This window comes from Danio rerio, chromosome 5 (genome assembly GCF_049306965.1).
Source record: "Danio rerio strain Tuebingen ecotype United States chromosome 5, GRCz12tu, whole genome shotgun sequence".
Classification (NCBI taxonomy): domain Eukaryota; kingdom Metazoa; phylum Chordata; class Actinopteri; order Cypriniformes; family Danionidae; genus Danio; species Danio rerio.
In genome coordinates, this window is record NC_133180.1 from 21,597,501 (window position 1) to 21,612,751 (window position 15,251).

The 15,251-nt window shown below is 35.3% G+C and overlaps 1 protein-coding gene across 1 annotated transcript in view; it reads right to left on the bottom strand.

The window, feature by feature from the left end:
• Positions 1-12,485, bottom strand: part of pik3ip1 (phosphoinositide-3-kinase interacting protein 1) — a 12,994-nt gene extending 509 nt beyond the window's left edge. Inside the window, exons 1-6 of the mRNA NM_198374.2 lie at positions 12,244-12,485; positions 11,826-11,939; positions 11,289-11,405; positions 7,272-7,466; positions 6,906-6,984; positions 1-876 (exon numbers count right to left, since the gene is read on the bottom strand). The exon at positions 1-876 is cut by the window's left edge and continues 509 nt beyond it. Coding sequence (NP_938188.2) covers positions 660-876; positions 6,906-6,984; positions 7,272-7,466; positions 11,289-11,405; positions 11,826-11,939; positions 12,244-12,319 — 798 coding nt within the window. The 5' untranslated portion in view covers positions 12,320-12,485 and the 3' untranslated portion in view covers positions 1-659. The remainder of the gene's footprint in view (positions 877-6,905; positions 6,985-7,271; positions 7,467-11,288; positions 11,406-11,825; positions 11,940-12,243) is intronic.
• Between the last annotated feature and the right edge of the window lie 2,766 nt (positions 12,486-15,251).

Consider the following 15,251-nt stretch of genomic DNA (forward strand, 5'->3'; position numbering starts at 1 on the left):
TCTCAATCTCAGGCCACATGATCTGCCTAATGAGTATGGATTTCTGGAAAGAGCCATCAAAAGGCAAAGCTCTAGATGCAAACCAAAGCTCTCTATGGAGTGAACAGCCCAGCTGCAGAGCAACATATTCAGTTTCAACTCTCCACCCCAGTGCATTAGGAACAAAAACAAATGCAGAAAAGAGAACAATGAACCGTCTTCTCTTTCAAAACACTGCAACGTCCCATCAACCCTTCATAAAGGGACATGAAGCAGTTAACAAGACTGTCGGCCTCTCTTTTGGAGTTTGTTAAGAGGGAAGTATTCATGCCCTGTGATGATATGCACAAAATACACTTGCAATTTTTCTGCAGGTAAATCTCTGGCATGCATATTTACACAAGACCATCATTTTCGTGTATCCTTGCGTGCCCTACTTAACCCAACTGCTTTATTGAGAAAATAAGGGCCAAGTCTGGGATGATATCGAAATTCCACCACTCTCTCGGGGCACATGCCCTACCTTTACCATCAAACCGTGCTGTAAAGTCAAGGTAAAGAGAAAAGAGACGACAGGCAGAGTAAGGTGGATGTGGGGTTTGGTCCTCTGAGATTCTGCATTGCTGCATACACGCGTCTTAACTAGCCTCTAATCTAGGGGCTCACGTTGGGCTCCTCCATCAGGCTCCGGGGGTCCCAGCTGACCCCATCAGGGGATCAGCCCCTTCCACGGGCTCCTGAGTGGGGGTCTGGTTGTTGGGTTCAGCTGTGATGACAATGGTGTTCTCGTCCACCAGTTCACAGGTGGGGTTGGCGAAGGCAGAGAGAGGGAGTGTGATCCGATGCATCTCACGCTCATGAACCCGCTGCTCATGCTGCTTCTTGAGGTCACGACCCCTACAAAGAAAAAATAAAAACATTTAGTTGATCAGATTATCTTATTGAAAAGGTCTTCTGTACATAGATATCAGGACTGCACCATGAGCATAAATCCTAGGGGGATGGGGTGGACATTAAAGTAATTCTCTTTAAGTTAGTAGTAGATGCACATAGATATATACATTAGATGTCGCCTACCCTGTTGTTGTCTATTAAAAGGAATGAGTCAATAGAGCCACCATTTTAGTACAGGGTAGCCCACCATTTTAGTACAGGGTAGCGCTCCTTTGAAATGAATGCGGGACCAAGCTTCAGTGGAGGACTGGGGCCATCCAGAGCCAGAAAACTACACATATCTATGATCGGGAGTTTCCCAGAGGTCAGTGTGCAGTTTTTATTTTTATTTTTTCAAATTACGAAACTTATAACTTTGCACCACTTTTCTACATTGATGGATCAGTGACAAAAAGCTTGTGTTTGTGTGGATAGAAATGTACCATCCACCCTCCCTATTTGATTTGATCTAATCCGTTTCCTGAAACACACCTCCTCTCCTGCTTTCACTTCTCATACTGACAGAGGGAGCGATTCGTTTGTGAATGAATCTCAGTTATGAACGACTCCTTCACTTAGCTGACAATAATACAAGTTTCTGGCACCGCAGCATCTTGTTGTCATATTTCTTTTGCATTGCTTGCTGATTTTATTCAACAAAGCTAGCATAAGCCGAGTGTTTGGTGCGAGTTGGTGCTACTTTGCCAAATGGTGAATGCAGTAAGAGACTATTATCAATAACGTTACTTGTTTAGCACAAAAGCTCATAGCATACACAAAGTAAAAAAAACTAAACATTACCAATGAAATGTTCTGCCTTTGTGCTTTGTTTTCTTTGTTTGCTCTTTACTACACCCGTAGACAGCACTAAAGTCCAGCATCTTCACGCAGTAACACTGTCTTGACTAGTGCGGTTGAATGACACTTGTCCTCGGAGCACTGTACAAATATGGCGGCGCTACTGACGCATGCTCAGGGTCTGTATGCGATATCTAGTGTATATATCTATGGTTGATGCAGACTCATTCATAAATTAGTTGCAACAACAATGCTGATTACCGATGTAATTTTCCATGAATCTGCTATATTAGCATTCAAAAATATTACTTATCTAGTTAATATTAGCTTGATTACAATCACTTGTTATATAGTCCACTGCAGCGAACTAAACTAAAAGCAACACTTGAATTGTTTTAGATCAGTGTGTTACTCCTGTCAGCATCTGTTGTTGCTGTTCAGTGCTCCTTTAGAAATGTTGTTTTTCAGGTTGTAGAATGTCTGAGAAATAACATGCTGTATTCTGACGGTGGGTTGTGTGGGTTTGGTGTCCATCAGTAAAATGTAAATTTGCTTTTGAAGGCAAAAATAAAAATACAATAAAAAATTTTTTTTTTCTTTAATTCGTTTTGAAAAATACATAATGTTTTTACTATTAAAAAAAACGAATTAATAAAACTTTAAAATATAATTCTCTGGATGTCACAGACCATAAGTATTGGACCTTGAACTTTTGACCTTAAAATTTGGATTTCTTATTGGAAAAACAGAATATTTAAGATTGACCATTTGCTATTCTGTGCAAATAATACTATAAATAATAATCGTATTTTTTTTATTTGAAAATGTGGAATCAGTTGTCCAAATCAGAGGTTTCCAAACTTTTCAGCCGGCGACCCACAAATTAACAATGCGACTTGTTGCAACCCCAATATCCTCTGAAGTGGTTATGAATATATAAAATTTGCACACAACAGCAACACAATAGGTCCCGTAGAAGTGTATTCTTTAATTAATTTTGGAAAACACCGCTCAGAGATCATCCGCCATGTTCAGTTATGCCCTGTATTTATTTTTCATGTATGAGAGTTTCGTAAAGGTGTGTCAAAGTTTATCATAGTGCTATGAAATTAATCTGCTGCATCTGATGCTGTAGCTGTGTCTTTAATATAATGTAGTAATCCCAGGAGTCACAAAAAAATTTAATTAAAATAAATCAATAAATATTGAAAGGCTGAGGGCTTTGAGATGCTTTGTTTGCATGTTGTTTTTAATGTTACTATTACCTACGTTTTTAGTTCTTCAGTAGTTTATGAAAAAAATATGGTAATTCTTATAGCTTAATAAAATCTTTAGATTTTTGGAAAATCACTCAGCAACCCCCCTCATTGTTCTGCAACCACCCCAGGGGGTGCAAAATACACACCAATTCTAGTAGACCAATACGGACTATGTAGTAGTAGTATTATCATTACTTTTTTTCCAGAATTGTATGTTTTATTCTAATGATGTTTGATTGTTGTTGCAGTTCAGTTTATAGCCATATCAGAATTAATTAACTGATATTGATAATTAACTCAATATTTAATTTACAAAAATACCATAAACCCCATACAGTACAACTTTTAATTCAACTTAAATAGATAGACATGGTTGAGTACCAACAAATAGTTGCATAAACGATTGAAAATCTTTAATTGACAACATGACAGCACTTTAAGTTCCAGATTTTAGACATTCAATTATTTTCTCTGCTGCCATTAAGCTGTGGATATTTAAGAGTTCTCCAGACTCACATGCTCCGTCTCTGCAGCACAGATTCAAAAATCTTTCTGAATTACATAATCATAATGAATAACTTATTATGTCGCGCTTCCACTTCATTTCCTCTGAATAAGCAGAAGATTATTTCCATTTCCAATACATATCAATTTGAGCTAGACCGAAATATAAATTTACCAGTGACGCACTACAGACAGAAGGAGGGATTTGCCCCTATTTTTAGCACCAAGATATAAATGAATGACTGCAGATGGAGAGAACCAGATCTAATTCATCACTGGCTGCCAAGAAAGAGACAGATTTCAAGGATCACTCTCCAATTCCTAGAATCGTCAAAAACAACGAGAAATCAATGCTGGAGAAAGGTCAAAACAATGAACTGCTTTGAAATGATCAAAATATTGTAAATGCACATTTTGCTATATATAGATATCTCAATAGTTTGCAATAAAGGAGTGATTTAACCATCTAAAGACTTCAGAACAAACAGGCATTTGTGTGTGGCATTCATAGGCTATTTATCCAAATCTGATCAATAAAACAAAGACGTACTATCTTTAAACCCTGACCCCGTGTTAATTGGATATGCAAACAAAGCAAAATAGATTTTTGGCATACTGATTTATATGAAAGTGAATATAGGTCTATAATCATCTTTAAATGTGTACAGCTAAGGCTAGACATATTAATTTAGTTCATTTATTATTGATAACATTATTTTGTAATAATAATAATAAGCCATTTTATTTATGAATAAATTAAATATTATATTATAATAGAATAAAACGTGTAAAAGGTCTACAATTAAGCAAAATTAACCAAATATTGTCTTTCAAATCGCCATAGGCCTCAGCTCTCTGCGATATCTCTGCCTATTGTCGATACACAATACTATTGTCTATCAACAACCATAGTATGAACACAGTGGAACCACAGAAGCCTTCAAATGTCTCAGGATCCTTGCTGTATATAGTGAGAGAGCTCCAGGATTTCATCTAAAATACCTTAATTTCTGTTCTTAACATTAAAAAAAGGTCTCAGGGCATAATCATGAGTAATTCGCAGCACAATTTTTAATTTTGGGTGAAGAAACCATTTAATTAGATTAGAAAAAAATATCTATAACTGGTTTATTTCTCTAGCAATATGATAATTCACAATATTCACAAGACATTATTAAAATAATCATTGCATATCACATATACTGCCAGTATTGTGCAGACCTAGACCGAACACGTCTCTTCACTCCCATCTTTCCATTTCATCCATTCACACAGTGCACAGCAGATCTGCAGCAGGTTATGCAATCCTCCTACACTTCCCTACTAGTGTGTCTACAGTAGACTGAACTGAACTTACTGGTACCAGCTTAATTTCTCTTCATGAAATTACACAGGCAATCTGGCACAAAGTAAATTGATGGCTTGAGGAGATATATGTGCTGTGACACCATAACATTTCATGCGAGTGGCTTTGTCCTTCTACCCTCCTCTGTCCAGCATTCTGCCTGCTTATTAATATCGAGCCAATGATTTGCAAGAAAGAGGATGACATGAAAGACATAATCAGCTGATGCACGAATACTCAATGAGCAAGGATACTGGGTGTCCTGCCAAACTGCTTACAAGTTAGAGATGAGAAATTGCTTAGATTGCAGACCTAGACTCAGATGATTACTGTGATCTATTTAGAGGCATTAAAAGGTGAAGCATGCGTGAACCATCAAGACCACTTCATATATCAACACAATGATAAACTCCAATATTCAGTTGTGTTGAAGTAAATTATTTTTGTTCTTCTGCAAACTACTGATGACATTTCTGTAACATATACAATAAAAATATCCGTGATTTCAAGCATAAAAATGACAATCGTTTAACACAGGTTTATATTAATTATTAAACAACAAAATAATACTGATGTAACACTTCAAACAAGTTAGAAAAGCAGTGGTTTGAGGAATAACCCTGGTTTTCTAAATCACAACCAATTAAAATATTTATTTTAACTGCAAAAAAGAAGTCTAAACAAAAAAAAAATACACATTTTTTAAATATTATTAAAATATCTATTATTTTTTATTTTTACATTTAACATTATTTTTACATTAAATACACATTTTTTTGTTCTCAGTGAAATCTACATTGAAATATGATCAAGACTTGGTTTGCTTGTAAATATCATCCTGTTCAATGACTAATTATTATTCCAATAGATTATTTTTTATAAACAATGTATATATTAAAATCAAAATCTACAGTGAAACACGGTCAAGACAATGGTCAAGGCTTGTAAACCTGCATCTGAAGGACCATTCGTTTAAGATGAATTTCAATGCCTGTGTTGTAATTTAAGTACTGTTTGCTTTTAAATCTTACGGCCCCTAAATGAGCTCCTGGATTTCATCTAAAATATCTTAATTTCTGTTCAAAATATGAAAGGCATGAGCATGAGTAATTAATAACAGAATAGTAATTTTTGGGTGAAGTACCATTTAAAAATAGATCAGAAAAAAATAATATCTAGAACCAGTTTATTTCTCTTGTAGAATATCCTTGATTTTCAAAATCACAGCTAAATAAACATTTATTTTGACTGCAAAAAAATAAGTCTAAACTAAAAATATACACAATCTTAAAATATTATTAAAATATCACACTGTCCAATGACTAATTATTACTCCAATAAATTTTATACTAAATATACACCGTTTTATCAAATTCTACAGTGAAATATGACCAAGACAATTAAAAGTTGAAACCTCGAGAGTGAAACTTTCAAGTCTGATGGCTTGCTTGTAAACCTGCATCTGAAGAACATTCTGTTCAAGATGGGTTTGAGCACATTGTGATTAGAAATGTACAAAACAGTCGATATCTCTGAATATCAGCTTTCAGAGTCCGTCTGTTCCTTCCTAAACACAACACCCACTTCTAGACGTCAAAACAACCACCTAAATATAGACAGTCAAGATGCCTCCAATATCTACACCCACCAACCATCTCTCTCATGTGTCTAATGACATAAGTGAAACCAGCACTGATGCAATAAGAACACGATTTGCGTTTCCAGCTAAAGCTCATCCATGTTGACACTCGACATCCTACATGACATTTTAGAACCTTGAAAGCATGCATCAAACCCAATGACATCAATTATCTTGGTTTCAATTTAGACATAGATAATGTATACGCCATAAGTAAACCAGAAAATACAGTCAAGATTAAACTCAAACAACTGGGCTCTTTGGCAATAAAGGACCAACAACTATTTTGAACTGCACAAGAAGTAAATTACAAACATCTCATCTCACTGATCATCTTGTTTTAAAGAAGAAATGCTTTTTTTAACTGGACTTTGTTGTAAGATCTCCAATCTTAATTTTCAAAAGTGTACTCAATGAAGGGACATTGCGTTTCAGGTTATACACTGACCGTTTATAGAAGTATCCCATCGTGATGCCTCCTCCAAGTAGGATGATAATGGCCATCATGAAGACAGCGAGAACATAACCTGACAATGTAGGAAAATCAACCAATTTAAGCATGAACTCCAGTTTCTTAGATTTAGTTTAAGGTTATAGCAGGGCTGCACGATATTGGAATAATCTGACATTGCAATATGACATTCTCCTGCGCTTAATATTGTGCTTATGAATATAATTTCACCAGATGAATTGAACAGCTCCATTTTAAAGATTACATTTACTTATTTGGATTGGGACACACACGTCGCTATATCAATGCTCAAACGATATATTGTGCAGCCCTAGGTTATAGTCATTTTAACCCAAGACCTACCAAGAGTCCCAAGGTCTTTTTTCTTTTTGGGTCCACTTCTGACCTGCTGGCGGACCCCTTTCACGGGCTGCACCGCTGCACCCTCCACCTGTGAGGGGAAAGAGTTTGCAGGCTCGAACGTCTCCACCATTCTTTGGGTGAGTCCCTGAGTGGGGACAGACTCTTCTGGAGCCGGCGCTTCAGTGGCATTTTGGTCTGCAGGGTGACAGAACACAGTTTTAAATTTGTAGCTAAATAAGTCCACTATCCATGTCTTTACTACAATACTTTGTTTTTGTTTTGGGACTTTGCCATTTTAAAACCTTAAAATGATGACAGAACTTTTTAACTCTTTTAGCACTTTTTGAAATTCTCATCGGGAAAACCCTGTATTGTTGTTGGGGATTATTACAAGACTTCTGAACTTTAATGTTCTAAAACACATATAGTGTAATCAATGTCAATGAAGTTACTATATATGGTTCCTCAATCAAACAGCAGAGATGAAAAATTTGACCCTAGGTTTTACTACCATTTATTCTTTTAAATACCATATTTAACCCCAGGTAAAGTAGACTTTCACACTTGTAATATTAAAAGTGGGGTTAGCAATGCTTTTAACCTGGGGTAAATTCTTAACCACTTCTGCAGTGTTAATCCTGCAATAAAGTTTGCAATCTGCAAACATCAGAATACGAACACCCAGAATTTCTTGTTACCCCAGGTTAATTTGGAGCAGTGTGAAAAGGTCATAAACTTTACTCAGGTGGACCGCTCAAGTATATTAACAGGCACCCAAGTATATTTGGTGACATTTATTTTTTACTATTATCATCATTTTACATTTTTCTTTGTATCCACCCATTAGCCAAACATCTACAATCGATTAACCAGTAGAAAATCTCTTGCCCTACAAGTTACCTACTTATCTTTGTGAGTGCAGAAGAACGGTCCACTCCCACAGACAATCTCATGTGTTCTGCAGAGACCCACAGAGACGCGCCTTTTTGGGACTTAAGAATTAGTTCAGGGTTTCTAAATCCTCTAAAATGTCTGGAATATTGGTTTCACTTCTAAAGTTGTCATTAACTGTATGCGTTTTGCATTACATTTTTATTTTAAGCCTGATTTACTTTTGGTCAGCTTTGCAGCTGACAGCATGTGCACATTCTCAAGAGCGAGAGAAATGTTATATAATTTATTCTTTGATCTAAACAACTCAAATAAACTTTTCTACATACTCAGAGAGGACGAAAACACGTGTAACTTGTTGCTAAATATTTGTACATGATTAGAAAATTGTTAATTAACCTATTGCCTTAGTTAAATAATCTACACTTTCTATTCTTGTAATTATAATATATTTTTAGACATTGTCTATTTTTGTTCATTAGTCACTTATTTCTCATGTACTGCATACATACATACATACATACAAAAAATTATTATTACATATATTTTTTACTTGATATTACATATTTTTCACATATCTCACATGCTTGGCAATACTGGACAAAATGTCATCAGCAGATTTTACCTGCCAGTGGATTTTACCTGCCAGAATAGAAGGTAAAACAAAGTGGATTTCTTTTTTTAGTTCAACGGTACTTCAACCCATTGAAAAGAAACAGTCATAATAAATTGAAATATTGTTATTATTATAAGTTTTTTGTCGTATGTAGATAACTATGTGCCGTGGGTAATATGTGTGTCCGGCTACCACTGCAGGTATATTTCAAACCCATGGGAAACACTGTAACATACAGTTACTTTTTCCAAATCTAAAAATCTTATTGAAAGATTAGAAGTGACAGAAATTCTGTTTCTTCTTGTGACAGGATAGAAACTGATAATTTAAACATTTACAGTTGAAGTCAGAATTATTAGCTACCCTGAATTGAATTATTAGCCCCCCTGTTTATTTTTTCCACAATTTCTGTTTAACGGAGAAGATTTTTTTAAACATTTCACACATTTCTAAACATAAGTTTTAATAACTCATTTATAATAACTGATTTATTTTAGCTTTGCCATGATGACAGTAAATAATATTTAACTAGATAGGTCAAGACACTTCTATAGTTTGAAGTGACATTTAAAGGCTTAACTAGGTTAATTAGGCAGGGTTGGATGATGGTTTGCTCTGTAGACTGTCAAAAACAAAATAGCTTTATTCTAGCCAAAATAAAACAAATAAAACTCTTTAGAAGGAAAAAAATATTGGGAAAAATTCCTTGCTCTGTTAAACATCATTTGAGGAAAAAAAAAAAAAAAAAAACTCAAAGGGAGGGGTAATAATTCTGACTTCAACTGTTTATATAACTGGATTGAAAGGTAGCAGATCTGAATGCAATATTGCAAAAAGTGGAAGATTCATACAAACAAAATAGTTGGAGCACACCTTACCAAAAAGACATCCGTTTTCACTGAATGAGTGTTTTAATTTAAAAAAAGTAGTATGCATGAATTGATAAGATCAATAGCATCAATACTCAGTAGGGTCAATTTTTAATTTCATGCTAACTTTAATACAGCTAAAATATGGAGAGATTTGAGAAAAAAAAACAAAAACTCTTAACTGCTCATTGAAAGCACTTTGCAGAGCACAAAGTATTAGTTTGATTCTATGTTACTGTGAACAAAACTCTAGCCTATACTACACTCACCACACAAATAGGACATTTAGCTCTTCACACGCAATGAGAAAAAGTTAGTCTATTTTTATTTAAATAGGACATCAGGCGGACGGGATGTTTCAGAGGTCCCATAGGAAGAATTCACAGCTAAGGACTTTAGCATGTGCTCCTCATGCAGTAGGTCCTCTAGAGTTTTTCCACAACCCTCTACTCTGAAAAAGTTGTTTACACACTGGGGTAGAGTTAAAGAACATGCGGTCACAGCTCAGACAGCCAATCAGTAGCTGTCGCCGTGCTGAGCATGTTTCTCACAGCCAACCAAAATCCCAGAGGGGAAGGCCTTCAACTTCTCAACAGCTGCAGAACAAGTTTCCTTGTTTTGATCCTTTGTCCTAACTGAGAAAAACTCAAGGCTGATGAGTCTAGACTTGTGTTATTGTTCAACTTTATCTGGCCTTTCAGCAAGCTGATAACATGCTGATTAAAATTAATCAACTGGTTAAAACGAAAAAAGTTTCTTTAAAAGGAGCGAACACTTAATTAAATTATTGACAATTGCATCATCAAATGATGATTAATATTAAAATAAGTTTTAAAGTAAGCTCAGGGGAAAGTCAATGCATTTAAATATTTGATGCTGGTCCTGTTTACTCCCTAAAGGGCGTTTGGCAGCCGATTTCAGTTTCCCACAAAAAGCAGCTTTCTGTATTGCACAAATATTTTTAAATTCACTCCCATCAGATTCTTGGAAAACTGTACGACTTAAAGTGTGAGAAACAGAATAACATGTTGGTAAGACCCAGTTGTGAAATACCAGAGAAAGACACAAGTTAAATAAATCACTTTCATAAACCAAAACCAATGCCATGATGATCTTCCCCCAAAACACTACGTGCATTAAGAAAAATAACTAAGTAAATTAAGTAAAAACTTAATTTAAGGCGTGTTAACAGTTGTTATTCAGATCTTTTGTAAAAATATTTAAAATTTTTTTTTTACTCAGCATACTGTCATTTTTAAGACTGAACTGAAAGATCCCCGAAATTGACTTTATAATAGATGTCAAAAAAAAAAAGGGAAAAAAAAAAAAACCATTGTGCTGGGCTGCACAAGTGATTGGGATTTAGAAGTTCATAAAGACTTTATAAAATGTTTAAAGGAATCAAAACAGCTCACTAAAATCAAACATCAAAATATTGTATCAACTGTATTAGGCAATGCAGCTTTGATGATGAGAAGCAAGCAAGCATGATTACATCTTTTAATTGATTCTGTCTTTTTATGATCACATGTTGTGAATTTAAATTTTTTTTAAAAACAGTTTGAAGTGATTTAGATTGTGAACCAATGCATGTGCAATTGCACATTAAAACAGTTTGATATGAAGAATAAATATGACTACCTTGGCATATCCTGATATCACATGCTTCTTTTTTGGTTTCTCCACTTGACCCGGAGACATAGCACCAGGGTTTATTTGAACCATCTGGATTACGACAGAAATTGTGATCTCCAACACCTATTGGAAAAGAAATAATTAAATTAATTTTAATAATTAAAAAAAAAAAAAAAAACTTTACATTTTCTGAAAACTATGTTTGTGTTCAGGTTGTAGTGTTCCCACATGCACACCCAGAGAAATGCCCTGGCCTGGATTAGAGAATCGTGATTGCTCAGCTTTTCTGAGTTAGGGCTCATAGTATCATCTGGGCAGCATGCCCACGTCATACATAACCATAATGTACTAAATCTATAATCAGCATCAACATTGACAAGTTTGCATATTGCACTCTCAAATGAAGGGATGCAATCTGTAAGAATGCACAAATGTACTTATTATAATTTGATTTCACCAAATATGATTACACAGTGAAATATTGTGGTTTTGAAAGAGTTAATTAGCATTTTTATATGAAATTAAAAAGAAGAAACAAGTTACCCGTCTGTGAGTCTTTAAACTTCAGGTTTAGACTCCTCCAACTGAGGCACGTGCTCCCTGAAGATGTCTTCTGTTGAGTTCCTCTGTAGTCCTCCCCATTATTTGTGATACACTCTGAGAAAAAAAAAAACTTCAACTGATCAGTTCCGTTTGGAATTTGCAAATTATTAAATTCTCGTGTTTTAATAAAAGCAAATTCCGCATATACAATTATTAATAACAATATGTTTGTATCCCGATAAAATAGTGTTATTGTTATTCTGAAACGCTACCGAACGACCGTGTAAAACACCAATGCATAGGAAAATATACCCCTGTCACTCGTGCATCGACTCGTTGAACCAAATCAAAATAAAACATTTTTTCTCCAAAAAAAAAAAAATACAACTTAGTGCAACAAACCGAAATGCGGTCTTACCTTTAACAACAGACAGGCAGTCTACCAAACCAACGCTCAGCAGGAGCATGAAGTATAGCCGTCCAAACATTTTCATTTGTCTCAATTGATATCAGCAGCGAAAACAGCTATTTTTCATAAGAAATAGCGATAAAAAGCGATCTGTTTTAATGGACGAGCCTGTGGTGAATCGAGCCACACTGCTCTCCAAACACTGCAGTCGTGCTGTTGTTTTGGGTTGTGAGTGGTAAACAGCTTCAGCCTGTATGTGACTGATTAGAGATACTCCCTTTTGCAGAGACTCCGCCACCTCCGGGTCCTAGAAACAGCAGCTTCTCTCAATATGATGCACACGGTACATGTGAATCAAAAAACGATACGTGGGCTAAATGACCAGAATGTTCCAGGAGACATTCTACTGTGCTTGTACACATTTTTACACAAATTGGTAGAAATAGAATTTGCTATTATAAAGATTAACCATTGTGTGATGTTGGAGATGTTTTCATTCATTCTAGGATTCTGAGGCTTAATTTGGTCACATTTTGTTTGGCTTTCAGCGAATAGAAATATTTTTGGTGTTAAATCTTATTTTGTCACATATTTTTGGAAAATGCTTTGGAATTTTTCAAAAACTCAACGATACATTCTGGGCAAATTGACTACCCTTTAATTTTTGGCTGTTTTTGCCCCATTAACTTCTATAACAACATTTTTTGATTGCAAAGCCATGACACCTTATATTCATGCATTCCTAATTGCTTGTGGTTTTTCCTTTTAGGAAGTCCAACAGGTCAAATTTGGGATTTTTACTGTTGGGGATTAAGGGTGGATAGTTTTACCATTTAGATAATTAGTCAAATTGTAAATACCTAATCAAACATAAGACATTTAACTTAATGCATTTAGGCTCATAGATTTGGGACCTGTTCCACAAAGCAGGATTAGCTAGCTAGCCATTGGTTTAGTTTGCACCAATCGTTTTAGGTAACATGAAGGCATAGTATGCAATGTCAAAGATGTAGTTCACTAAACTTAAATGGCCTCCACAGACTCTAGATTTCAATCAGAAAAAAGTGCTTTTGAATGTGTATATGCAATAAATTGACATCGCAATGTTACATATTTCATGTTTTCATTTTCAGGCTGCAAGAAGTAAAGTAGGTCAAAGTCATCATCACAACATCATTCATACGTACATGCATATACTTCATGTGTTCTTTTTAAAATCTGATAAAGAACATTAAACCAAGTGAATCATGTTTCTAACTTATTTATCCAAGTTACACAAGCCATTTAAGAAAATTTATAGTAATTTAAAGGAAAAGCTCATCAAAAAAATGAATACTCTTTCACCATTTCCTCACACTTTACAAAAGGATAGTTAAAAACAGCCATTGACCTCCAAATGTATTATGGAAGTCAATTATTGCTAGTTTTTCATCATTCATCAAAATATCTTCCTTTGTGTTCAAAAGAAGGAAGAAACTCAAACAGGTTCGAAACAAGTGGAGGATGAATAAATCACGTCTGAATTTTTATTTTTGGGTGAATTAACCAAACAACTCATAAGATTCATTTGACTAAAAAAAATATTTAGGCAACCATGTAATTGTTTTATCTCCTGAGGCGACACTATATAAAAAAAACGAGCAAAACACAGGGTTGATTAGTGACCTGACAATCAGTGTTTAAAAGAGATTCAGCTTCTGAAACAGCAATTCCCTCAGAATGGATAAAACACATGCACTCTTCTGTTTTGTTTATAGTCATGCTCTTTTTGTAAAGAGTTTCTAAATGGTACACTCTGGACAACTCCACACTGACATTTCCCTTTGTTTTGCATCCATCCCCTTTGTTAAGTACAGTATAAAACTATTATGAAAACAGCTTTCTCTACAGTTCTGCACAGTGAAAGCATCACTTTTTTGCCTTAACTCATTAAACCCTCTTAATCTGTAGAAACTTCAGATTTAACAAGACCAGCCTGCTGCTTTTCCATGGGGTTCCTGCCAGCTTAACTGACCCACTTTTATTTTCCCAAGTAATTACACAAAGTTTTCAGAGTAAAAAATGCAGTAGGACAGGCAGCTTTTTCACTTTCTTTTCTTTTCTTTTTTTTGAGTTCAGATAATCAGTGAGTGCAGTGTTTCTGTTTTAATGTTTGTGCTGTTTTTGACAGCTAGTCACTACACTTGTTTGTTTCAGAAGTTCTACCTGTTGTGAAATGCTGTGTGACTGGTTTGTTTTAAAAAGTGTTATTGCCCTAAAGAAATCTGATGTATGGTCTATAGAAGCACACTTAATCATGAACACACAACAACACTATACACTACCTGAGACACAATTCTTGTCATCAATCCCAGTTGTAAGAGCAACAAATAATAACTTGACTTAGTTGATCATTTGCAAAAGTGGCAGAAGGTAGATTTTTCAGATAAATCATCGGCTGAACTGCATCTCAATCATCACAAATACTACAGAAGACCTATTGGAACCCTCATGGACCCAAGACATAAAACTCAGTCAAGGTTGGTGAAGGAAAAATCATGGTTTGGGGTTACATTCAGTATAGGGCCGTGTGTGAGATCTGCAGAGTGGATGGCAACTTCAACAGCCTGAGGTTTCAGCACATTTGTGCTGCCCATTACATTACAAACCACAGGAGAGGGCATAGGAGAGCTCTGCTCCTCATACTTCAGCCTCCACGTTAAAGTTCCTAAAAGCAAAGAAGGTCAAGGTGCTCCAGGATTGGCCAGCCCAGTCACAAGATATGAACATTATTGAGCATATCTGGGGTAAGATGGAGGAGTTGAAGATGAGTCCAAAGAATCTTGATGAACTCTGGAAGTCCAGCAAGAATGCTTTCTTTGCCATTCCAGATGAATTATGAATAAACTATTAGAGTCATTGCAGAGATGTATGGATGCATTCCTTCAAGCTCATGGGAGTCATACACAATATTCACTTTCCAAAGGCACCATCAGTTTATATTTTATACTGTACATTATTTCTGTTGAGTGACAAGA